Consider the following 26,660-nt stretch of genomic DNA (forward strand, 5'->3'; position numbering starts at 1 on the left):
GGGTTGAGCATGACCTGTGAACCAGGAAGTGCGGGAATCAGTGTGTGTGCTGCACTCTGGTGGTGGAAGTGTGAAAAATAAAGTTGACTGGAAGCAGCCGTTCGCCGTGTTCTTTTTTGGTATTGAAATCCTTAAGCAAAGATTGATTTAAGCTGCTTTTGTATCGATATAAGCAGACCAAATTGGCTGGCGGGAGATGAAAAGGGCATCGTAGTAACCGGATTATCATAATAACCGGGTATCGTAACGGAACTAATTATATCATAAAAGACTAGAAATTTGCCGGGAAATGAAAATAGTATCGTAATAAGTAGTAATTCGTTATAACCGGTATCGATATAACGAGACTTTACTGTAATTACTATTATTAACAGTGTTAGCAATGGCATCATTTTTTTTCTTACAGTGCTGTGCAAAAGGAATGTCGTCCTCAACAAAGGGTTCAAAATCTTGTCTGTGGGACATCATGTACTGGACGGTTTCCTGACGGAGCTGCAGGTGAGATCTGGAGTGTCCCTCCAATTGGTCTCCAAGAGCTCTGAACAGGCAGTTCCTGGAGTAACATAATGGAAACCAGTATGATACTTGTCCAGGTGCTAAGGTGTTGCATTGTGGAAGTCAAGTAAATGACAGTGATACTGAACGTGGATCATTTGAAAAACTACACTGTAGTGCAGGCACTTCCTTGTTAAATTATGATGCCTAAATGATGACGTCTTTTCTGACGTACCCATCCCCGGGTACTTCTCTCAGCTTCAGTCCCAGCGCCTGCAGCTGATTAGAGAAGTTGATAAACTCGGCTCCTTCATCGGCATCCTGAGGACGATTCTTGCGGTCCTTGGCGATGGCCCTTCTCGCCGCCCGTTCGTCCCTCTTTCGCTCCAGTTCATTCTTCTTGTTGCCTCGCGTCGGCTTTGCGGCGTGTTTCCTCGACATATTTTGCTGCAGTCGATTCTGCAGTCCTGCAAAACCAGTCACGGATATTAAGGTGGAGGAGCAATTTATGGAAACTTCCTGATGACAGGAACTGATCTAGTTATCAAAAAGCAACAACAGAACAAAAGTGAAAGTGATTTAAATTCCAAAAACTGTCTGAATTACTAAAATGAAATTAAAAAATGTTCAAAATCCTTCATTTGTTTAATTCCAATATTCATAAAAACATAACTGACGACTGAACGATTAGACATTGATCCTTTTTAGTAAGCTCAACGCCTATTTAAGTAGCTGAAACATTATTTTACGTGGAAATAAAAGGTAAAAAAAAAAGCAACAATATGTTTAGGTTAATGTCGGTCCAAGCTACGTTCGAATAAATCAAGTTTAACTGCTATGCTAGCTGCTAGCATCAGCTGTCTTAATGATTACGTAAAAAGTCACAGAAAAGCGAACCCAAAGCAAACAACTGCAGAGTCAAACTCTAAATTAACGGGTTGCTTACTTTTCACGAAATTCCCTCGTAAATACGTCTCCTTAATTGTTTCTTTCGACGACGAAGGGAGCGATTATATTGCTTATGTCCGCACAGGAATGTTTACAACATAACTTCCGCTTACGTCACGCCAACAAGGAAGTATGGATACTCGGATGAACCAAAATACATTCACGTCAATAATACTGTATGCAATTTGCAAAATATATATGGCTCACAACTTCAAATTATTAAAAACAATGTAATTAAATTATACTATGAATTTCTTTTGGAGACAAAGAAATAATCTAATCTATTTAATAGAAGTAATAATAAAGGGCAATTCCGTCTATCTTGTGAGTCATTCACACAGCAGACTGTGACTCAAAAAGGTTGTTAGAATTATGATTTCCAAAAAAAAATATCTGAAAAGCCTTCTGCTGCTCTCAGCTCTTTTCAAATCTACTCATCACCTTCTTCTCCTGATGACTCCACACAGTTTGCAGAATGGCAATGTGTGGGGGAGGCGTGGGCCGAGAAGCAATAAACAGGATGTTTACTAAGGAAAAGTTGCAGCGAGACAAGCGCATGAAAATTGCATCGGTCGAAGCTGAGAGGCACAATGTGGCACATGTATGAAATAACACGTGCAGCTGCACAAGCTGATGAGTAGTTTAGATGGGGCGTTTTGCGTGTAAAAACAGCTGTCATGGCCTTAAGGACACCCATGCATGCATGTGCTGCAATCAGCGTCAAGTCACCTGAGTGGAATAGAAGAGCAGTCAGCCGAGTATGGACAAAGCATCATTTCTATTTGTCTGTATACATGCTTGTTTGAGTGACACTAAAAATAACAGCTTGAAAGCCTGAGAGGTATATATATATATATATATATATATATATTTATTTATATATATATATATATATATATATACATTGATGTGGCCTATTTTGTGTCTATTTACAGCATTTTCCAATTACTTGGGTCAGCACCACATTGTGCATTATCATAACCCTAACATCACACTAAAAAAAGCCAAAGAAAAAGCTACAAACTACACAAAATGATTAAAATCTTACAAACACCTCTCAGTATGATGTGGCAATGTTTTTTCCAATTGTATGATACAGCAAGGGCTGCACGGTGGTCATGTGGTTAGCGTGCAGACCTCACAGCTAGGAGACCAGGGTTCAATTCCACCCTCGGCCATCTCTGTGTGGAGTTTGCATGTTCTCCCCGTGCATGCGTGGGTTTTCTCCGGGTACTCCGGTTTCCTCCCACATTCCAAAAACATTCATTCATTTTCTACCACTTATCCTAACGAGGGTCGCGGGGGGTGCTGGAGCCTATCCCAGCTGTCTTCGGGCGAGAGGCGGGGTACACCTTGGACTGGTCGCCAACCAGTCAATCACAGGGCACATATAGACAAACAACCATTCACATTCACATTCATACCTATGGACAATTTGGAGTCGCTAATTAACCTAGCATGTTTTTGGAATGTGGGAGGAAACCGGAGTACCCGGAAAAAACCCACGCATGCACAGGGAGAACATGCAAACTCCACACCGAGATGGCAGAGGGTGGAATTGAACCCTGGTCTGCGCGCTAACCACTTGACTTCCGTGCAGCCCATTCCAAAAACATGCTAGGTTAATTGGCGACTCCAAATTGTCCATAGGTATGAATGTGAGTGTGAATGGTTGTTTGTCTATATGTGCCCTGTGATTGGCTGGCCACCAGTCCAGGGTGTACCCCGCCTCTCGCCCAAAGACAGCTGGGATAGGCTCCAGCACCCCTCGCAACCCTCGTGAGGATAAGCGGTAAAAAATAAATGAATGAATGATATCATGATATCGATGTATTGGGGGAACAAGCCAACAAGTTATTATTGTTATTATATTGGGCGGTCATATTTTGATACAATATCCCAAGAGTTAGGCATCTCATTGGGTGGGGGCACCCACGTCTTGGCCCCCATTTCCCCCCTTTTTTCCTATGTCACACCACACCACTATGCAGTAAGGTTGGGCTATACTGCAAATATTGATGTCGATCCAGATGACTATTATCGATACTAATACATTTTGTTCAAAATAATTGAGTTAATTTTGCCTTCAATTTGCTGACTATGATTAAAATAAAAATGTTAGGCATTTTTTATATTTTGTGAACAACTTAATATATAAATATAACACTATCAATGTAAGATAATTTATCAACAACAACAACAACTGCGATTCAAATTAACATTTCTTTCAACCATACAAAAATATAATAGTAATATTCATAACTAAACACAATTATACTACACTTGGTATCGGTTGTTTTTTTTTAAATCAATATTTGTATCGATCCCCCCGCCCCCCTACGAAGCAGTGGCGCCCGCGCACGCCGCTGTGGATCCTGGTCTTGGTCTTTAAGCTTAGCTGCTGCTGCTGCTGCTGCTGCTGCTGTTCAGGGGGGTCTAGCCAGGATGGGATAGTCTCGTCATGTGTCTCCGGGTTGAGATGCTCCTTGAAGCGGCCAGGACTCGGGATGCAGGGTGGGTCTAACCACACCTCCCCCCCCCACCTCCATTTCAATGAAAAGAAAAGGTGCAGGTCTTTGACGCGTCTATCCTGGGGGGAAAGTGGGCGTTTTTTTGGCTGCATGGAGGACAGAATTTGCCGGTACTGAGGTGGAATAATCCCGGATCGAAGGAGATACCATTTTTTTTAAGAGGATACCAATTAAATATTTCTATATTTAGCGTAAAATGACTCGGATTCTTTTGCATTCCTAATTAGGAGAGGACCGGCTCGCGTCTATCTGAGACCGGGAAAAAGGGGGGGGGGGGTGCTGTTGGACGGCAAAGGGCCCCCATTGCTGCTGCTTGAAGATAGGGAGGAGGACACCGGAGATATAAGGGAGGGGTACACCGGGAGCCAAGGGGCTGTGCGGCGGCTCCATGAGCGGCTCCCCCCGGGAGGAGGGACAGCCCTGCAGAGCCCAAAAGCCGAAGCGTCTCCACCGCCGCGGGTAGCGAGAGAGAGAGAGTCCCCGCCAAGAGGACCAGCGGTTGGGCTAGCTTGGAAGTTTGGATGCATATGATCACAACCACCATGATTTTTATGATTCTGGGTGCCTCAGTTGTAATGGTAAGACGTCACGAATATACACCACTAAATGTAATTAGATGGGCACATTTTTTTTTTTTGGTGCAAATGTAACCTTGCAGAATCACATTCTAATCATAAATAAATAATCCATTTTCAGGCACCCCCCCTCCTCCTCTTCATCCTCATTCTCTCCTCCTCATCTTCTGGAGGATCTTACCAACACATATCAATTTTTTTTTTTTAGTCATGTGATTTTACGTTTATAATTTTGATTCCACAGCAGTGAGGTTTATTATTATTATTATTATTATTTTTTGTAAAGAAATGTGCACCTTTTTGCTGGTCATGTCCCAGCTGACTGACGTGTGTGTTTGCAGGCGATCGCCTGTTTAATGGACATGAACGCACTACTGGATCGCTTTCACAACTACATCCTGCCACATCTACGAGGGGAGGACCGCGTCTGTCACTGCAACTGTGGGAGGTAAATGTTGTATTTGCATGCTGTTATATTTCCATATACTGTCAATTAATAGGCCTTGGTAGGTTGGTGTTTTTCATGTATGTATGTATGTGTGTGTGTGTGTGTGTGGGTGAGATGGAGCTGTGCAAAGCTGGTGCGTTTATTTTCAGATGCACTGGTGGTGGTCGTTTTTTGTTTTTTTTTTTTTTGTTGCATGCATCGATTGTGAGCCTTTTTGCTGCATGCAGCCTGCCAAGGTGTGTGTCGGAGGCGCCATAAATAGGTGATGGGAGTGTGAGCATCAAGTGTATACACTTACGTACGGGTCTCGAGATGAGAATAAAGCGCAAAAATAAATCAAGTCTTGCAATAAGAGAGGTGGTGGAAGAGGCTACGGTATCAGTATAAGCAGCAATGAACTCATTTGTGTGTTCGTTATGAGTTCATCTGCACTATAATGCATTGCTATTAACAGTAAGGGTGTCATATACTGCAGGGCATACATCGGCCTCTGTTTTTCCTGCCTGGAATTGATGCAAAATGCTACAAGCGGTCGGCAAAACATTAGATACTACCAGCTAATGAGCTCCAATTGCACAAGAATCGAGTCTTTGCAAAGATACTTTGAGCTGTGCATGTAGAAACGTGTTTATTATTGTTCCTGGGTTTGTGATTTCTGCGCTGAATCACCTTAAACAGCTGTTTTTATTATTTTAACACCATAATTGTAAAAAAAGGCCAGTAAGGATAATTCATAATGGCGCCAACAGAGAACATACTAACTCCTTATTTCTAAAATCACAAATACTTAAACTTGCTGATATAGTTCATCTTCAAACAGCTAAAATAATCCATAAGGCTAAAAATAACCACATATGGACAAACAACCATTCACACTCACATTCATACCTATGGACAATTTAGAGTCGCCAATTAACCTAGCATGTTTTTGGAATGTGGGAGGAAACCGGAGTACCCGGAGAAAAAAACCCACGCATGCACGGGGAGAACATGCAAACTCCACACAGAGATGGCCGAGAGTGGAATTGAACTTGGGTCTCCTAGCTGTGAGGCCTGCACGCTAACCACTCATCTTCTGTGCAGCCCGCTGCAGTATTCAATTATTTTTATTTTCAGTTTTTATAATTTTTTAAGCAGATTTTTAAATACTTTTCTTCATATGTTGTATTTGTATTTATTATTATATTACATTTTCTCCTACTGGTCCGGGTCCTGACCTATAAAGGTAGTTAGAATGTTGTATTCTCGTGTTTAACGATGTCAAAGTTTCAGATAATAAGGTTTGCGCATTTGGAAGTGAGTCCTGAAAGAAATTTGGGATGGATCAAAATGCTCTGTTTCAAAAGGCGTGGTAAAACTGCCTCTTTGTGATGTCACAGAGGGACTGACTTCCTTATATGGTCATAGTTCATAGTTATGAACCATACAAGGTCATAGTCTATGGTCATAGTTCATAGTTATGAACCATATAAGGGCGTGTGACCGCCCAGAGGCGGGTTGTGGGTGGAATAAATTAAAACAGACCATTTTGGAAGGAAGCACCAATAACAGGAAATACACCTGCAATAGGTGCAGATTCTGGAAAATCTAAAACATTTTCTTTGCAGGTTATTGTGTGTAGCTGCTCTATAGAAAACCACAACTCACAACACTGTGCAGCCTGGTTTTGTATTTATTTCAACATTTTGCCCGACATAAACTACACGCACAATAATGGCCACCTACTACCGACAGTGTCAATCATCACTTAGCTTTACGTTACATTGATTTGATTGATAAACCCTATATCTTTAAGTTGAGTTGTTGTCATGTTGGAGTGGAACAGACCTGAGCCGGTCCACCTGAGGACTGTGGAGGGAGGTGTCACCTTGTCAGGCTGGAGGACACAGTCAGTGTCATTGCACTTGGCAGCGTCCGTTGCTCCACTGTGCTGATTTGATGTGACGACTTGATACCTATATGTATTTGTCGCCATTTTGAAAGACATTTATCAATGTTTGTATTGGTTTTACAATGAATTGTGTATAATGTGTTGGTATTACTTACTAGTATAACCAGTATTGTATGGTATCTATGGTATCCAGTCCTGAATTGATGCAAAATGCTATAAGCGGTCAGCAAAACATTAGATACAACCAGCTAATGAGCTCCAATTGCACAAGAATCGAGTCTTTGCAAAGATACTTTGAGCTGTGTATGTCGCAACATGTTTATTATTGTTCCTGGGTTTGTGATTTCTGCGCTGAATCACCGAAAACAGCTGTTTTTATTATTTTAACGCCATAATTGTAAAAAAAAAAGGTCAGTAAGGATAATTCATAATGCCGCCTACAGAGAACATACTAACTCCTTATTTCTAAAGTCACTAATACTTAAATTTACTGATATAGTTCATCTTCAAACAGCTAAAATAATGCATAAGGCTAAAAATAACCACATATAGACAAACAACCATTCACACTCACATTCATACCTATGGACAATTTGGAGTCAAGGGAGAACGTGCAAACTCCACATAGAGATGGCCAAGGGTGGAATTGAACCCTCGTCTCCTAGGTGTGAGGTCTGCGCGCTAACCACTCGACCGCTGTGCAGCCCATTCCAAAAACATGCTAGGTTAATTAGCGACTCCAAATTGTCCATAGGTATGAATGTGAGTGTGAATGGTTGTTTGTCTATATGTGCCCTGTGATTGGCTGGCCACCAGTCCAGGGTGTACCCCGCCTCTCACCCGAAGACAGCTGGGATAGGCTCCAGCACCCTGGCGACCCTCGTGAAGATAAGGTAAAAAATGAATGAATAAATGAATGATACAGCAATTACGTGATATCGATGTATGGTAAGGAAACAAGCCAACAAGTTATTATTGTTATTATATTGGACGGTCATATTTTGATACAATATGTGGGAGGAAAACGGAGTACCCGGAGAAAACCTGTCCTGCCTTTTTCTATCCAATTGGATTCTGTCCCGGTCTTGCATCACATTGTATCATATCCTGTTTTACCATTACTTCTTTTTTTTTTTTACCTTTTTACTTCACAATTTTGCAGTGAATAATCTATCCAAGTGTACAATTTGGTAGCGATCCAAATGAGGATTAGCTAGACGTTGTTGGAGTTGTGTGCTCTCCAGCTACTTGCACATTTATCTTCAGATTGCAGTGGAGTACCGTGAGCCAAAATGCATGGTAATTGTATTCAATGTGCATTTAAAGCAATGACATGAGTGCTATTCTAAGATGGAGACATGTTGTTTGTGTTAGTGGACATCTTAATGTGTGTTTTCAGTTAGAATGTTGTATTCTTGTGTTTAACGATGCCAAAATTTCAGATAATGAGGTTTGCGCATTTGGAAGTGAGCCCTGAAAGAAATTAGGGACGGATCAAAACGCTCTGTTTCAAAAGGCGTGGTTAAAGTGTCTCTTTGTGATGTCACAGAGGGGCGGACATCCTTATATGGTCATAGTTCATAGTTATGAACCATATATAAGGTCATAGTCTATGGTCTAGGACACTCAACAAAGTAACATAGAGTATAATAATATGGTCAATGACCGCAAAGGGAGATAGTGTAGTACAACATGTACTCGTCTAGTGTAGATTCATTGAGGCTCAACCCCCCTGCTGTGTGTTCTGACCGTGCAGTGACTGGAAGAAGAAGACTGCGCTGCTCCTCAGTGGAGTACAGCTTTGAGTTTGAGGGAAGTCGCTGAGCCGTAGTCGTAGTGTTGCACCGTGGGGTCAGTTGCTGAGGCAAATGTTACACAGCCATGCTCCACAGTACAGTACAGTACAGTACAGTACATTATCACATACTACAGTATTAATTGGCCCTGTACCCTAGAAACCGCCCATGAATGATACGGGAAAAGGCAGAAATGATACTGTATCAGAGCCCAGGGCAGTGATACTGATAAAATATAGAGTTTAACCATGTCCAGTATCAGCCCCCGTAGCTGTCCACTCAGTACAGTACATTATCACATACTACAGTATTAATTGGCCCTGTACCCTAGAAACCAATTAATACTGTAGTATGTGATAAAGTACAGTACAGTACATTATCACATACTACAGTATTAATTGGCCCTGTACCCTAGAAACCAATTAACACTGTAGTATGTGATAATGCACTGTACTGTACTGTATCACATACTACAGTGTTAATTGGTTTCTAGGGTACAGGGCCAATTAATACTGTAGTATGTGATAATGCACTGTACTGTACTGTATCACATACTACAGTGTTAATTGGTTTCTAGGGTACAGGGCCAATTAATACTGTAATGCACTGTACTGTACTGTATCACATACTACAGTATTAATTGGCCCTGTACCCTAGAAACCAATTAATACTGTAGTATGTGATAAAGTACAGTACAGTACAGTACATTATCACATACTACAGTATTAATTGGCCCTGTACCCTAGAAACCAATTAATACTGTAGTATGTGATAAAGTACAGTACAGTACAGTACATTATCACATACTACAGTATTAATTGGCCCTGTACCCTAGAAACCAATTAATACTGTAGTATGTGATAAAGTACAGTACATTATCACATACTACAGTATTAATTGGCCCTGTACCCTCAATACCAATTAACACTGTAGTATGTGATAAAGTACAGTACAGTACATTATCACATACTACAGTATTAATTGGCCCTGTACCCTAGAAACCAATTAATACTGTAGTATGTGATACAGTACAGTACAGTACATTATCACATACTACAGTATTAATTGGCCCTGTACCCTAGAAACCAATTAATACTGTAGTATGTGATAAAGTACAGTACATTATCACATACTACAGTATTAATTGGCCCTGTACCATAGAAACCAATTAATACTGTAGTATGTGATAAAGTACAGTACATTATCACATACTACAGTATTAATTGGCCCTGTACCATAGAAACCAATTAATACTGTAGTATGTGATAAAGTACAGTACATTATCACATACTACAGTATTAATTGGCCCTGTACCATAGAAACCAATTAATACTGTAGTATGTGATAAAGTACAGTACATTATCACATACTACAGTATTAATTGGCCCTGTACCCTAGAAACCGCCCATGAATGATACAGAAAAAGGCTGAAATGATACTGTGTCAAAGCCCAGGGCAGTGATACTGATAAAATATAGAGTTTAACCATGTCCAGTATCAGCCCCCGTAGCTGTCCAATCAGAGCGCGCTGCTCTGGTATCGTGCCCGTGAAACAACCAATCAGAGAACAGCACACGAGCGTGAACACACAGCGTTTGTTTTGCTGCCCAAACTTGATTCATGGAACTTTAATTATCAGACATTGATAAGATAAGACGGTTGATAAAATATTATTGTTGAAATATTTTTGCAATTATTGTGTTTACACTGTTTAGATATAATACATGTAATAAACTGAACATTTTCTGGAAACAAAATGGTCTTTTGATTAAATAGTACGTGATAATAAGCTCATGATTAAATAGTATGTGATAATAAGATCATCACATGGTTTGTCTGGTATCAGGCCCAGTATCATGCCCCCGTGTGCCATTATCAGCCCCGAGACCTATAAGTGGTACCCTATAAGTATGTAGCATTCACGAAATCTAACATCTTTTTTCCCGCAGACATCATGTCCATTACGTAATCCCATACGACGGAGACCATTCCCTGGTGGACTCATCTGAGAACTACTTTGTGAGTGACAGTGTGACCAAGCAGGAGATGGACTTGATGCTGGGCCTGCTGCTGGGCTTCTGCATCAGCTGGCTCTTGCTGTGGCTGGACGGCATCCTGCACTGCGCCGTCCGGGCCTGGAGGTCGAGCCGCTACTACGGTAAGACGCGGTTTGGGTTATTTTCCCATACGGAATCAAGGAAATGGAAATCATTCTATCCAGGGGTCAAACTGTCATAAAAGTATTATTGACTGTGGATGTGATGTTTGTGGGGTACGGTGGTATAGCGGTTAGTATGTTGGCCACGCAGTCAGGAGATCTGGGTTTGAATGTTCGCTGGACATCTGTGACGCATGAAAGACTTTGACTTGTGTTTTTGCAATAGGTCCTTAAAAACTGTCATATTGAAGCTCTTTGACCAATATTTTTTACAATCTTTGACTAGGTCCGTAAAGCCAGTAGAGTGCTCATTTCTCATAGAGAATCTTTGACCAGTATTTTTATCATTGCACTTGAAAGCTTTTCCCCCGGTTCAGCCCCGCTCACGGACCGGTACTAAGCTGCTGTAGAGGCTCTTTGACTAGTATTTTTTACAATACAAGATTAAAAACATTTAGAGCTGTGGTCCCCAACCTTTTTGGGGAGAAGGAGTCGTACATTATAATGACTATAACTGGTGATTGGGGACCCCCAATGTAGAGGATCTTTGACTAGAATTTATGAAGCAGAGCGCTACTGTTACATAGAGGATCTTTGACTTGTGATTTGTATTAGGTAAGATGAAAACAGATGAGAGTTGGCTTGTGTATCGACGAATCTTTAAAATTGCAGGGCGCTCCTGTCAGAAGGGGGATCTTTGACTAGTGCTTTTGCACTAGGTTCGTAAAGCTAGTAGAGTGCTCATTTCTCATAGAGAATCTTTGACCAGTATTTTTATCATTGCACTTGAAAGCTTTCCCCCCGGTTCAGCCCCGCTCACGGACCGGTACTAAGCTGCTGTAGAGGCTCTTTGACTAGTATTTTTTACAATACAAGATTAAAAACATTTAGAGCTGTGGTCCCCAACCTTTTTGGGGAGAAGGAGTCGTACATTATAATGACTATAACTGGTGATTGGGGACCCCCAATTTCGAGGATCTTTGACTAGAATTTATAAAGCAGAGCGCTACTGTTACATAGAGGATCTTTGACTTGTGATTTGTATTAGGTGAGATGAAAACAGATGAGAGTTGGCTTGTGTATCGACGAATCTTTAAAATTGCAGGGCGCTCCTGTCAGAAGGGGGATCTTTGACTAGTGCTTTTGCACTAGGTTCGTAAAGCTAGTAGAGTGCTCATTTCTCATAGAGAATCTTTGACCAGTATTTTTATCATTGCACTTGAAAGCTTTCCCCTCGGTTCAGCCCCGCTCACGGACCGGTACTAAGCTGCTGTAGAGGCTCTTTGACCAGTATTTTTTACAATACAAGATTAAAAACATTTAGAGCAGTGGTCCCCAACCTTTTTGGGGGCGAAGGGAGTCATATATTATAGTGACTATAACTGGTGATTGGGGATGTAGAGGATCTTTGACTAGAATTCATGTAGCCGAGCGCTACTGTTACATAGAGGATCTTTGACTTGTGATTTGTATTAGGTGAGATGAAAACAGATGAGAGTTGGCTTGTGTTTCTACGAATCTTTGACTAGCGTTTCTGCAGTAAGTGCTTTAAAATTGCAGGGCGCTCCTGTCGGACAGGGGATCTTTGACTAGTGCTTTTGTACTAGGTTTGTAAAGCTAGTAGAGTGCTCATTTCTCATAGACAATCTTTGACCAGTATTTTTATCATTGTACTTCAAAGCTTTTCCCCCGGTTCAGCCCCGCTCACGGACCGGTACTAGGCTGCTGGAGAGGCTCTTTGACCAGTATTTTTTACAATACAAGATTAAAAACATTTAGAGCTGTGGTCCCCAACCTATTTGGGTGAAGGGAGTCATACATTATAGTGACTATTGTCTTACTAAGGATCTTTAAATTGTGTTTGCAAAGAGAGACCTCCTGTCATATTAAGGATCTTTGACTGTGTTACGGTATACATTTGGTGTCGTGAATATTTGAAGACATGACTTGCATTGGGGCTGCACGGCGGAAGAGAGGTTAGCACGCGGGCCTCACAGCTAGGAAACCCGAGTTTAATCCCACCCTCGGCCATCTCTGTGTGGAGTTTGCATGTTCTCCCTGTGCTTGCGTGGCTTTTTTCCGGGGAATCCGGTTTCCTCCCACATTCCAAAAACATGCTAGGTTAATTGGCGACTCCAAATTGTCCATAGGTATGAATGTGAGTGTGAATGGTTGTTTGGAATGGAATGGCCTTTATTGTACAACGAGTTAAGTTAAAAAGGTATGCAAAAAGTAAAAGTAAACATATACCGGAATATATATTAATTTTAGTGCAAATGATGAATGGCTCTTAGTGCAAATAATAATTGGTGTATGCAGATGAGTAAGTCACATATGAGTGTATTGTATTGTTAAATAAATAAATATGTTTTCGAGGTAGTAACAGAGGCAGTGATGGAAATATTGCACATTTGCATTATGCTAATGACCGGTCTTGTTGTATGTCTGAGTTCAGGGTGGTAATGGCTCTTGGGAAGAAGCTGTTTCTCAGTCTGTTTGTTTATCTATATGTGCCCTGTGATTGGCTGGCGACCAGTCCAGGGTGTACCCCGCCTCTCGCCCGAAGACAGCTGGGATAGGCTCCAGCACCCCCCGCGACCCTCGTGAGGATAAGCGGTAGAAAATGAATGAATGAATGAATGACTTGCATTGACTTTATAAACTAAATAAAAATAATAGTAATGGTACATGCTGCTACCTTTTGTGCAGACTTGGTGAGGTCGAGTCCCATCACCCAGCCACTGGAGATGTCCAGGTCCGGTCCCAAGCCCACATAAATGGAAGACCATTCAGTGTAAAAACTAAGCCAGGTCAAATCATTCTGGTCTGAAAAGCAAAGCAAATGTCAGAACAAGTTGACGAGTGTTGATTCAAAGCACACACACCCATGACGCTAGCATTGTATGTCTTATCATTCTGATGATTATCTGCTGTCAAAACAATTAATCTTTCATCCGAACAACCTTGTCAGCTCCGATATCACTCCTATGACACTTTGAGAGCAGCGTCCCACTTTGGAATAGTCCTAATACGGATATGCCCACACGACACAGCATTAGGTACACCATCTTCAGTCATCATCATTCTTCTCTCATATCTCATACACATATCGTATATTTAAATCAAACTAAGTGTGATAACTGGCCTCTTTGTGACATCTACTTGTGCAGCGATTACACAACAGGCACTGAACTGGATAAAAAAAACATCCAGAATGTTCCTTATATGTGCTGTTTCAGCGCCATCTGCTCGCATTCCAAATTTGGAGACTAGTAGTCAGTCTTTCGGCACAAATTGGCACGGAATTCTTGTGGCTTCAGATGTTTTGATTTGGAGTTGTTGATGTGTGACTTTTGGAGGAAAACTTCTCAGGCCTGATGAGATTCATTCATTCGTTCATTTTCTAATGCTTATCCTCATGAGGGTCGCAGGGGTGCTGGAGCCTATCCCAGCTGTCTTCGGGCGAGAGGCGGGGTACACCCTGGACTGGTGGCCAGCCAGCCAATCACAGGGCACATATAGACAAACAACCATTCACACTCACATTCATACCTAAGGACAATTTGGAGTCGCCAATTAACCTAGCATGTTTTTGGAATGTGGGAGGAAACCGGAGTACCCGGAGAAAACCCACGCATGCACGGGGGGAGAACATGCTCACACAGAGATGGCCGAGGGTGGAATTGAAAAATAAAATCAAGAACTGTCTTCTTTATTTTAAACTAAATAAATAAATAAAAATACATATATATATATATATATATATATATATATATATATATATATATTGTATGTGTATATATATTTCTTTTATTATAACTGATAGAAATAAAACTATAAAAAATATGTTACATTAAAACAGTCTCAACAATTAAGATAAATAATGAAATATTCATGTATATATATATATAATTTATTCATAGAATTACAACTGATAGAAATAAACTATAAAAATAAACTCAACAATCTCAACAATCAAGGTCTCAACAATTAAGATAAATAATTAAATAATCATATATATATATATATAATTTACGCATATATATTCATATATATGTATATATATATATATGAATGCCAACTGATGGAAATAAACTATAAAAAAATACTAAACTAAAACTAATAAAAAATACATTCTCAACATACAGTCTCAACAATCAAGGTCAACAATTAAATAATAAATAGTCATATATATATAGTTTATTCACATACATATATATATATATATATGTATGAATTACAACTGATAGAAATAAACTATAAAAAAATATGTTACATTAAAACAGTACGCCATAGAAGAGTACACTAAAAGATCCGCTGTGGCGACTCCGAAATCAGTAAAAAGCGGAAAGGAAATTAAACGATTTATTTTTTTTATACTGGGAGGGAATACCCCTCTTTTGTGTGTGTGTGTGAGAGAGAGAGAGAGAGAGAAAGAGAGAGAGAGAGAAATAGATGCCTGCTCACACTCATTTAGCCTCACTGAGATGAGGAGTGAAGGTGAGGCTGACAGTGGGAGGAAGGATTTCACTCCACGTGTGTGTGTGTGTGTGTGTATTGGGGGGGGGGGTGAGGGTGATTGTGCTGTCACATCCCCCACCGCCTTTTACACACACACACACACACACACACTACAGTATCTGCTAAAAATAGAATGAGAGCGGTAGTGAGTGGGAAACTGCAATGGGAAACACACAAGCACATACATTGGGATGCTGGGATGTATATAGCATTTTGTATATGACAACAAATAGCATGGTAATGTCCTGGCTAATGCATTGTCATCTCTAGTCTTTGTTTGCTCCTCTTTTCCTTTGGATACCCTTCAGAGCAGTCCTTGTGGACAGCATGGCCCATTCACGGCTATAAATAACTTCCCCCTTCTCGTCACACACACACACACACACACACTGTCCCTCAACTTCACCGCCATGGCCGCCATCCCTCCTCCTTCCTATCCTTTAGCTATCTAGGCCCCTCTACTCTGCCCTCACCTCCTTCACTTTATAACCTGACAAGGCCTCTCCTGTTGTGTGTACTGACATTAAATTATCTTACATATGACCTATTTTTACAGCTGCAATATTCATTCATTCATTTTTTCTACCGCTTGTCCTCACGAGGGCCGCGGGGGTGCTATCTTCGGGCGAGAGGCGGGGTCCAACCTGGACTGGTGGCCAGCCAGCCAATCACAGGGCACATATAGACAAACAACCATTCACACTCACATTCATACCTATGGACAATTTGGAGTCGCAAAATTAACCTAGCATGTTTTTTGGAAATGTGGGAGGAAACCGGAGTACCCGGGGAAAACCCACGCTTGCACGGGGAGAACTCGGGTGGAATTGAACTCGGGTGGAATTGAACTCAGGTCTGCTAGCCTGCATGCTAACCACTCCCCCACCGTGCAGCCCGCTGCAATATTCAATTATTATTATTTTCACCTGGTCCTGGTCCCTGTTTGGAATGGATCAAAACGCTCTGTTCCAAAAGGCGTGGTAAAACTGCCCCTTTGTGATGTCACAGAGGGGCAGACTTCCTTATATGGTTCATGGGCTGTGGGTGGAATAAAGTAAAACAGACCATTTTGGCAGGAAGCATCAATGAAAGAAAATACAGCTGGAATAGGTGCAGATTGTGGAAGATCTAAAATGTTTTCTGTGTGGGTTATTGTGTGTAGCTGCTCTATAGGAGACCACAACTCAATACAAAGGGTCGAAAAGTTAGCATAATGGGTCCCCTTTAAGAAAATAAAAATAAAGACACTTAATAAAAATTATTAATATTAATATTAATTAATGTATAATATTATGTATAATATGTTAATATTTTTATTATTTAATGAATGTATTAATATTTTAGTATAATACATTAATATTCATTAAAATAAAAAGAAACTTAATTTTTTCTGATTTTTTCGATACTGGTCCTGTATTTACTTGGTATCAGATCGATACAAAATCTAGCAGTATCGCACACACACTACAGTGAATGATACGAGCTACATTTTATGACTTATGTGGCAGTGCACAAGGCAGGATTGGAACCACACATTAGGTGCTTTACGCACACTATAAACCTTGTAATGTCCAAAAGCTATAGACATTGTACATTTGATCAAAGTTACTTAATATTATTCAGATGAAATGATATGATAGTAGAATCTGTTTTGGAAATTTACTTAAGAATCAAAGCATAAAAGGCTGTAATAGGCATGAAAAATGTGGTTTAATTGCACCCTTTTATGCCAGTAATGTGCCATTTTGAAAGTATATCCGGCGTATCCAGGCGTGTATTGTACTGCGGTTCCTTTATGATCAGTAATAACACGAGTCAGAGTTCATATCCTTCATCAAAAGACACAAAAAAATTCTCCCGACCGCTTGGCTGAAATCTAAATCCAATCTTCATCTCCATGACGTGATATCAGAAGAAATAAATCCAGCACAGTGCACCCCCCGCCAGAGCAAGATAGCTACCTTGTACTTGCCTGAATTAAATGTTATTAGAGCGATGATGAAAATGGTGACTAAACGACCTCAGCCATGCCAGTCCAAAAGTATGTGTGAGCTCAATAAGTCACTTTTATGCTGCGTAAAATGACTGGACCTTCAAATCATAAGATTCTGGATCTGGATCTGGATTCTGGATTCACACTCACATTCATACCTATGGACAATTTGGAGTCGCCAATTAACCTAGCATGTTTTTGGAATGTGGGAGGAAACCGGAGTACCCGGAGAAAACCCACGCATGCACGGAGAGAACATGCAAACTCCACACAGAGATTCCACCCGCGGGGGTGGAATCAAACCCTGGTCCTCCTAGCTGTGAGGTCTGCGCGCTAACCACTCCGCTGCAATGTTCAATTATTATTATTTTCACCTAGTTCAGGTCCTGTTTGGGATGGATCAAATGCTCTGTTCCAAAAGGCGTGGTAAAACTGCCCCTTTGTGATGTCACAGAGGGACAGACTTCCTTATATAGTTCATAGTTATGAAAACACTTTGGGAAAACAGATTTTGGATCAGACTGCCTCTCAGCTTGCTTTGGACCAGATCCAGGAAAAGGAGAAGAACATGAAATCTGGTGGAAATCGGGTGGAATTGAACTCAGGTCTGCTAGCAGTGAAGCCTGTGTGCTAACCACTCCGCTTCAATGTTCAATTATTATTATTTTCACCTGGTTCGGGTCCTGTTTGGGATGGATCAAAACGCTCTGTTCTAAAAGGCGTGGTAAAATTGCCTCTTTGTGATGTCACAGAGGGACGGACTTCCTTATATGGTTCATAGTTATGAAAACACATTGGGCGTGTGACCAATCATAGCAGAGTGGGCATGCCCGGAGGCGGGCTGTGGGTGGAATAAATTAAAGCAGACCATTTTGGAAGGAAGCACCAGCTGATTTTGGGCTAGAGGCGGGGTACACCCTGGACTGGTGGGCAGCCAATCACAGGGCACATATATTCAAACAACCATTCACACTCACATTCATACCTATGGACAATTTGGAGTCGCCAATTAACCTCGGAGGAGGAAACCGGAGTCCCCGAATGCACAGAGATGGCCAAGGGTGGAATTGAACTTGGGTCTCCTAGCTGCGAGGCATGCACGCTAACCACTCAACCACCATGCAGCCACATTTCCAATATATTGAGCCAAGTCTAACCATATTTTGGTCTGTTTCTCGTTTCCAGATACGCCATCCTGGTCATGGCTGCCTCAGTTCTGTAACTTTCGGGAGCTGCGTCGCCGGGCCCAGCTCCGACAGCTGGACGACTCCAGCGGCAACATGGTGCACATCAAGCAGAAGCTCTACCACAACGGCCACCCGAGCCCTCGTCACCTCTGACTCAACAACAAGAAAAAACCTGAGCCTGTCCTTGGCGAATTCTCCATGTTACTTCCTCAAAGGAACCCCACCCTTTATGGGCCCAAATTAACGCAAGGAGGTGATCACCTGAAGGAGCATCGGAAACAAAAACATTTTTAAGAGTGTTTTTTCTGTATAGAGACATTTTCTGTGTTGATTGTTTAACTCGGCATGCTCTTTTAGAACAGGGTAAAATATGTGGGCAGTGTTTGTTTTTTTCTTTTTGGGTGGGGTTGAACGGAGGGTGTTTTTTTTTGTGATGTTAGATTGCTGCTTGTGTACATAGTTCTAAATAAGGGGCCTGGGGGTTTGGGGGGGTTTCATTACTTTCTCACTAATGATTGGCTTGACGGGTCCAGGATTACGGCGAACGAAGCAGTAAAAGATGGACGCAAAAACATGTGACACACACACACACAGAGATTGAATTAGCTTTGTTACATAGTGAAATAACTGAATGTAATTTAATTTATTGTAAATATTTGAGAGGGGGGGTGAGGAGGAGGAGGAGGCAAAAAAAACGTTGTGCTTTGGGTTCTCTTTGCTTTGCAAAATAGTGTACTATATACACAATAGTGTATAAAACACATGGTACATTCCAGTTTGTTTTCTTAACATTTTGCTTGTTGCTAGGCAGAATTCACAGGGACCAAGTATCAGCTTGGTCAATGAAAAATATAATGCACAAAGCCATAAAAAAAAAAATTATGAAACTAATTGATGTACCATATTTCACCAAATAGCGCACTACTCTCTAAAAATAATTGCCACACCTCAAATAACTAATTCCACCTGATGGCTGTAATTTTCTGATTACCATGAGTACCAGATAGCACTCATTTTTTATTTTTATAATGCAAAAAATTTAATTTATTATGCAAAAAAAAAATTGTTTATAATGCAAAATGTCAATGTTAACCCAAAATCGACCTTGACAGAATATGAAATAATTTATATTTGTTATGATATATCTGAATAATTTATACACTGTTTCATTTAGAATAAAAAATACATGTATTTAAATTATTAAAAGTGACGCTGACTAGTTCGGTATCATTATTTATTTGGAAAAAAAACATATTTTATATTCTATTTAGAGTTGCAGGGGAGCAAATTACAGTAATATATGCCCGGTGCTCTCTGCAGTCTAGTAAATACCCCCGACCACTCGACACTACATGAGAATTGTCGGTAATTTTGCAAGCAAAATCGCTGCTCCGTATTAGAAAATACATATTTGAAATCAAGTTTTGTTAATATCAGAAATGAAGCAAAGAGAACCCATGTTTGCCTCCACCTCCTCCACTGTCCAGACATTGCTGTTGTGAGGATGAGATGTCTGTTTTATTAAAAGTGCCACTGAAGCACAACAGTGACCTCTGGTGTTTAATTGTGTCATGGCGACTAACAATGACAACAGCCAATAAGAACAAGTATACTAAAAAAACAGCAGTGCTTCTGTCGCAAATAGGATCTTTGATCGACATATTTGGAAACAGCAAAGCACTCTTGTTATATAGATGATCTCTGACTGCCATTTTTGCAGTGGGTCCTTCAAAACAGCAGAACACGGGGATATAATGTAAATAAATGATAGATCGTCTTCCGGTAAAGCACACAAATACTGAGGTCCAGCTCGGAAGTCCTTGCTAAATTATTACAGAGTTGCAAAAATACTGTGTTGACACAGTAAGAGCTTTCTGCCGAGATTACTGGGATAGGCTCCAGCAATATACATTTTGTCAGTGTACTCTTTCTGTAAAGGGTACACAGACTTTTAATTAAGTACTTTTTAACAATGGCTGAAATTTAAAAAAAAAACAGTGTTCACATTAATAGTTTGATTGGTTGATTTCTTGACCATGTTGCCTTTGGTTTTTAACTTACAAATTTATTATTATTATTATTTTTACTTTTAATGTATTATAATTTCAAAAGGCTCCTGTTGACAAATGTGCACGAAAACATTGGAACAATGCATTTGGTCTGTCCAATGTAACAGTGATGTCCACATTAAATAAACAATAAATAATAAGTTAATATTATATAACAATAATAATAATAATAATATATTCATTCATTCTTATATTAATATTGTTAATGTTAAAAATTAACAAAACATTGCTATAAACGCTAATATAACAATAAATATAAACTAATATATGCAGCTGTATGATTTAGGTTACTTAATGTTCTGTATGCATACGCTATGTAACTGACCCTCATCCACTGTACTGTACTGTCGTTGTGAAAGAAGGCTGCATTCACTTGCAATCAGACATGACAGAACAGACTTGTTAAACATGACTTATATTGATTGGAAACAAATACTAAAAATCCCTAATATAGTAAGTGGAAATAATATATGGATATTTAATGTTGTTTAAGGTAACATCCAGGCATAGCATATGTAAAGTGTGTTTTTTTTACATGTGGAAAGAGGGCACTGAAGGCAGCAACGTGACACTCAATGTTACGTACGTCATCTGAAAGCAACATATATAAAAGGGCGTGGTTTAAGGTTCAAGCTAGTCCCGCTGACTGTCTCGCACAGCGAATTTATTTGGTAGATTTAGTTTAATTTATTTACTAAACTATGTCGATAATTTGTGTCGCCTTTGCCCGGAATGTCTTGGCGATTAGGAACTCTGGCACGACTGTGGTAAGTCGCCTAAAGGACTCTCGGACAACTGCCGAACTTGTGTTTAAATATCTGCTACTATCATACACGGCTATGCTATGTAAGTTCACATTTCTCTGTCATTTATTTTAACACTTTAAATAACTTATTGGCATAATATAAGCTATTCTAGAGAGCAAATACGATGTACAGTTACAGATATATATATATTATATTGTTAGCTATTCTTAAATTCACCTTCAATTGTCACGAAAGACAGTTGGGTAAGCACCAGTGATGTAACGCAGCTGTGACGGGTTGCTACCACTAGGGGGCGCCGTAAGACTTGTTTGAATTGTACAAAAGAGGTACTAAACGGCCACATTATTAGGTACAATTGAACAATCCAGCATGAGCCAATTTAAAAGCTGCACCAAAATAGCTTGCTTTTCTATGTAAAACACATTTTGTATGTTTCAAACTATAATAGTCCTAATAATCCTATAATTGTCCTATAATAGTCCTTTACGATTTGAGTCTTATGACATGATTTGTTGTCTATTATATTGCAGATGGTGCGCTATGCTCAGACAGCGGCTGCCCCAGCTCCTGAGCCTAGGATTAAGAAGTTCCAGATTTACCGCTGGGACCCGGACACAGCTGGAGACAAACCAAGGATGCAGACATATGAAATTGACCTCAACACGTAAGGCATGACTACTAGTGTCTATTTAGCCTCAAATAGATGCTGTATTTCAATAAAACAAAATCAAGAAGTATAGTTCGATTCTGTATCCTTGTGATGTTTTTTTTTTTTTTTACCAAAACTATTTATGGTGTATCGGTAGTGTGCTACTCAGTACTGACACCTGCGGGGAACATAATAGAGAGCAAAGACGCTACATCATCAACACAACCGCCACAAATGCATGAAATAGTGTGTAATATGCAAAGGAGCAGAAAGTCGGCCATGATGGTAAGCGAGCGAGCTACACAACAGTATACAAGGTATTGACTTGATCTGAGGTGAATTAATGTTATTTACTGAACAGAATCAGTATGCAGCCACCCAGCCGGTGACTTCCTTATATGGGCATGCCCGGACACATGCTCTACAAGCTGAGTGGGACCAATCACAGTAGAGTGGGTGGGCCTTGAGTGGAATACATTTTCAAAATCCAAAGAAATACTGTATAGCTGGAATAGGTGCAGATTCTGGAAGATCTAAAAAAAAAAACCTGTGCGGTTTATTGTGTGAAGCTGCTCTATAGGAGTCGACAACTCAATACAAAGGGACTAAAATGATAATATATTATTATTGCTTATATTTAAAACCCCTTTAAAGCAAAACGTGCAACCGATAATAGGTTTTTCGCTCTCTGAGCTCGACACTCGGACCTAGTTCGATGAGCCCGCCCTATTTATACGCTCGCCACTTGCTGAAAGACAGCTTTGTATAAAAAGGCTTCACTACACATCTTTAAAAAGTCAGCTGGGAGCTGTAAGTTTGATCATTTTGTTTTTCTTCAGTGAATAGGCTAACCTAGCATCATGTTGCTGTTATATTGTGGCTAATATTAGCATTCAATATAAATAAAACTGTTGTGTTTCTTCTAAATCCAGGTGTGGTCCAATGGTTCTGGATGCTCTCATCAAGATCAAGAACGAGCTAGACCCCACGCTTACATTCAGACGTTCCTGTCGCGAAGGTGAGAAATCATCGCACAGACAATGCAACCAAATGTGTGTACGTATATGGCTCCCGAGCCGTAGGTTCACTACCCTTTCTTTACATGTGAACCCAAGTACTTTAATCTGAATGTTTGGATTTTTTTCCCAGGTATCTGCGGCTCCTGTGCCATGAACATCAATGGGGGCAATACTCTGGCGTGCCTCAATAAAATCGACAGCAACACAAGCAAAGTCACCAAAATCTACCCGCTTCCTCACATGTATGTGGTCAAAGATCTGGTGCCTGTAAGTAATGCAAGCGTGTTTGGTCATAAGTTCAGTGGAAATGTTGATGAATAGTAAATGGTAATGGTTTTATTTCATTTGAACATGCATCAGATTACAATTGAATGCATCATATAATCAGTTCACAGTTTCACATGTCTAAAAGGAGTAGGAAGAAGCAAAGCTTATTAAATCCTACCCCTCCATCTGGTACTTTTACAATCAGTAAATGTTACATTTGTTCACTTCCTGCTTTCCTAATATAATTTGTGTTTTTTTTTTTTTTACTTTATTTTACTTTTATTTAATTTTTTGTCACGTACCGAAGTAGGAGGTGATATGAGCATCCAATGACATAATGGGTACCATAGTAAGTGTCAATATAGTGATATATATAGCACATCATGACTGGTTCAAGACTCTTCATCCTTGTATTTAGCAAACATCAACTGCTTGTATTGTTTCTTGAATCGGCTCATCGTTGTGCATTGTTTGACTTCCTTAGTCAATCCATTCCATAGTTTGATTCCACATACTGAAATGCTATGGCTTTTTAACGTAGTCCTAGCATATGAGTGTTTCAAATTTAGTTAAATGTGTTTGTAACGGCACGTTCGTCTACATTCATGCTGGAACAATTGTATACTTTGTCTTACAGGATATGAGCAACTTCTACGCACAGTACAAATCCATCGAGCCCTACCTGAAAAAGAAGGATGAGTCTAAAGAGGGGAAGGACCAGTATTACCAGTCTGTGGAAGACAGGCAAAAGCTGGTAGATCACCATAGCTTCTTAAGATTCCACTAGACGGAACGGTTCAGTTCAGCAAACAAATAGTTGCTGGGCATTTATCACATTTAATTATTATTAGTTTTATGATTATTATTATTATTAGTTCCTGAATTATTTAATTATTAAATAATGTAAAATTTAAAAAATAATAAAAACATTATATAATTATTATTAATATATTTTATTATTATTATTTATTTTATTTCTTATTATTTTATTAATTTATTTAATCATTAAACAATTGTTTATTTATTATTAATATATTTAATTATTATTAATTATTTTTATTTCTTATTATTAATTTATTTAATATTACATTAAAAAAATATTTCCATCATATTGAAATTCTGTACATCCCATCCATGTATCTTTTTATGATGATCCCAACAGGATGGCTTGTACGAGTGTATCCTGTGTGCATGCTGTAGCACCAGCTGCCCCAGTTACTGGTGGAATGGGGACAAATACCTCGGACCTGCTGTTCTCATGCAGGTATGTCGTGTGCAAACACACACACACACACACACACACACACACACACACACACACACACCGCAAGCTATGTACTTTTGAAATATTTACATATGGTTGTTGGTTTTTATTGAAATATAAAGTGTCTTACACACTTAATTTGTATTTAAAGGGGACCTATTGTGTTTTTTATCCACTTTTCTGACCTATAAATGTAGTTAAAATGTTGTATTCTTGTGTTAAACAATGGCGACGTTTCAGATAATGAGATTTGTGAGTCCTGAAAGAAGATTGAGATGGCTCAAAACGCCCGGTTTTAGAGGGCGTTGCAAAACTGTTCCTTTGTGATGTCACAGAGGAGCAGGCTTCCTTATGGACGTGGCTGTAGGGACGATATACATATTTAAATAGTCTCTGCCCTCCCCCAAGCTTTGCTTCTCAGTTTACATGGAAAGCTCAGGCAGAAGTTATTGGAGCAAGAGAAAAAATATTATATAATATTATCATATATATATATAATATATCTGTCAACAGCATTTCACACAGGACCGTTTTTATAAACATGAATGTGAAATACCTGCTAAACTGTCGCTAAAGCCAGAAGCAACGCGCTCTCGCTGGGAAAGGTGCATTAATGTCAGATGCCCACACGTCCGGTTTCTGAGCTCTGCGGCACCGTTGACAAAGTGTGTCCGACAATGAGTGCTCCGCCTCGGGCAGGCGAGGTTGTAGGCAGCGAAATTAAATTTATAATCAACTGGCAAATTTTTTCCAGGTTATGTTTAGTAGTAGTAACTTTTAACTCAGCTGCACGGTGGACGAGTGGTTAGCGCGCAGACCTCACAGCTAAGAGACCAGGGTTCAATTCCACCCTCGGCCATCTTTGTGTGCATGTTCTCCCCGTGCATGCGTGGGTTTTCTCCGGGTACTCCGGTTTTCTCCCACATTCCAAAAACATGCTAGGTTAATTGGCGACTCCAAATTGTCCATAGGTATGAATGTGAGTGTGAATGGTTGTTTGTCTATATGTGCCCTGTGATTGGCTGGCCACCAGTCCAGGGTGTACCCCGCCTCTCGCCCGAAGACAGCTGGGATAGGCTCCAGCACCCCCGCGACCCTCGTGAGGATAAGCGGTAGAAAATGAATGAATGAACTTTTAACTCTATCGTCCACCGATGTCCAAAGTGTGGCCCGCAAAGCTTTTTTGTTGTGTGTAATCAAAAGAGATGCACATAATAGTTGTCCATATCTGCGCTGTCAAACAGGCATACCGATGGATGATCGACTCCCGTGATGAGTTCACAGAGGAGCGTCTGTCTAAGCTTCAGGACCCATTCTCTCTGTACCGCTGTCACACCATCATGAATTGTACCAAAACCTGCCCCAAGGTACTTGAAACGCCAACGCGCTCTCTTTTCTACCGAGTTCTGCTTTTCTCACTGCTCTTTTTCGCCGCCTCCGCAGGGACTCAACCCAGGGAGGGCCATTGCAGAGATCAAGAAAATGATGGCGACCTACAAAGACAAGAAAGCCTTGTCATCTTGAACACTACATGAAGATCCATGGATCCAGCTATTTGTTGTTGGTTGAATCGTGTTCATTTTCACATCTCGACCAGTCCTCAGAGCATATGGACATTCCTGAGGGAGCTGATTTTTAACCAATCTACCATCAAATAACGATGAATTATTCGAAAACCATCACTCATATTAAACGATACCTCACGCACGGTCTTAATCTGCAGACATCATTCATTGATATCTAATCTTAAATTCTCTGGGGTCATGCTAGATTATGGATTTTTTAAGTAGCAAATCAATGACAGTTTTGCTGAGACTGCGGATCATTTGTATAAGTACTTATGTGTGTGTCTGTTATTGAATACAACATTACAGTCCAAACAGAGTCAAAAGCAAGATATTGGACCATATTTCCACCGTCCAGGTATTTACTCGTAGTCCTTGCATGATATGGAGCCTATCCTAGCTGACCTTTGGTGCACAAGGCAGGGTACACCCGAGGCTTGGTGGTCGTCAGTCGGTCACAATCAATTACACAAACAACAGTTAACTTGCAAACACGGGAAGAACAAGCAAAACGCCG

General features: G+C 40.2%; 3 protein-coding genes across 3 annotated transcripts in view; 2 read left to right on the forward strand and 1 right to left on the reverse strand.

The window, feature by feature from the left end:
- otud3 (OTU deubiquitinase 3) overlaps positions 1–1,578 on the reverse strand; it is a 6,364-nt gene extending 4,786 nt beyond the window's left edge. The window contains exons 1-3 of the mRNA XM_058084428.2: positions 1,442–1,578; positions 731–962; positions 405–553 (exon numbers count right to left, since the gene is read on the reverse strand). Of these exons, the coding sequence (XP_057940411.2) occupies positions 405–553; positions 731–936 (355 nt within the window). The 5' untranslated portion in view covers positions 937–962; positions 1,442–1,578. The remainder of the gene's footprint in view (positions 1–404; positions 554–730; positions 963–1,441) is intronic.
- A 2,283-nt stretch (positions 1,579–3,861) lies between these two features.
- Positions 3,862–19,429, forward strand: tmem240a (transmembrane protein 240a). Its single transcript, XM_058085781.2, has 4 exons — positions 3,862–4,552; positions 4,891–4,997; positions 10,634–10,842; positions 18,542–19,429. Exons 1-4 carry the CDS (start codon positions 4,496–4,498, stop codon positions 18,694–18,696), a joined length of 528 nt encoding a protein of 175 aa, XP_057941764.1. The 5' UTR covers positions 3,862–4,495; the 3' UTR covers positions 18,697–19,429.
- Positions 19,430–21,217: 1,788 nt separating this feature from the next.
- LOC131137073 (succinate dehydrogenase [ubiquinone] iron-sulfur subunit, mitochondrial-like) lies at positions 21,218–26,286 on the forward strand. The gene is made up of 8 exons (XM_058084598.2): positions 21,218–21,379; positions 21,910–22,043; positions 22,961–23,046; positions 23,178–23,314; positions 23,952–24,068; positions 24,477–24,578; positions 25,823–25,945; positions 26,022–26,286. Exons 1-8 carry the CDS (start codon positions 21,314–21,316, stop codon positions 26,100–26,102), a joined length of 846 nt encoding a protein of 281 aa, XP_057940581.1. The 5' UTR covers positions 21,218–21,313; the 3' UTR covers positions 26,103–26,286.
- The last annotated feature ends 374 nt before the right edge of the window (positions 26,287–26,660 follow it).

This window comes from Doryrhamphus excisus, linkage group LG17 (assembly GCF_037039965.1).
Source record: "Doryrhamphus excisus strain RoL-2023G ecotype Guam linkage group LG17, RoL_Dexc_Guam_v1.1, whole genome shotgun sequence".
Lineage (NCBI taxonomy): Eukaryota > Metazoa > Chordata > Actinopteri > Syngnathiformes > Syngnathidae > Doryrhamphus > Doryrhamphus excisus.

Bases quoted from the DNA above. Each gene is read 5' to 3' on its own strand.
- tmem240a (XM_058085781.2), top strand. From the start codon at position 4,496: ATGCATATGATCACAACCACCATGATTTTTATGATTCTGGGTGCCTCA. The intron at 4,553-4,890 runs GTAAGACGTCAC...GTGTGTTTGCAG, and splicing joins TGGGTGCCTCAGTTGTAATG to GCGATCGCCTGTTTAATGGA. The intron at 10,843-18,541 runs GTAAGACGCGGT...TCTCGTTTCCAG, and splicing joins GAGGTCGAGCCGCTACTACG to ATACGCCATCCTGGTCATGG.
- LOC131137073 (XM_058084598.2), top strand. From the start codon at position 21,314: ATGTCGATAATTTGTGTCGCCTTTGCCCGGAATGTCTTGGCGATTAGG. The intron at 22,044-22,960 runs GTAAGGCATGAC...TTCTAAATCCAG, and splicing joins TATGAAATTGACCTCAACAC to GTGTGGTCCAATGGTTCTGG. The intron at 24,069-24,476 runs GTAGATCACCAT...TGATCCCAACAG, and splicing joins TGGAAGACAGGCAAAAGCTG to GATGGCTTGTACGAGTGTAT.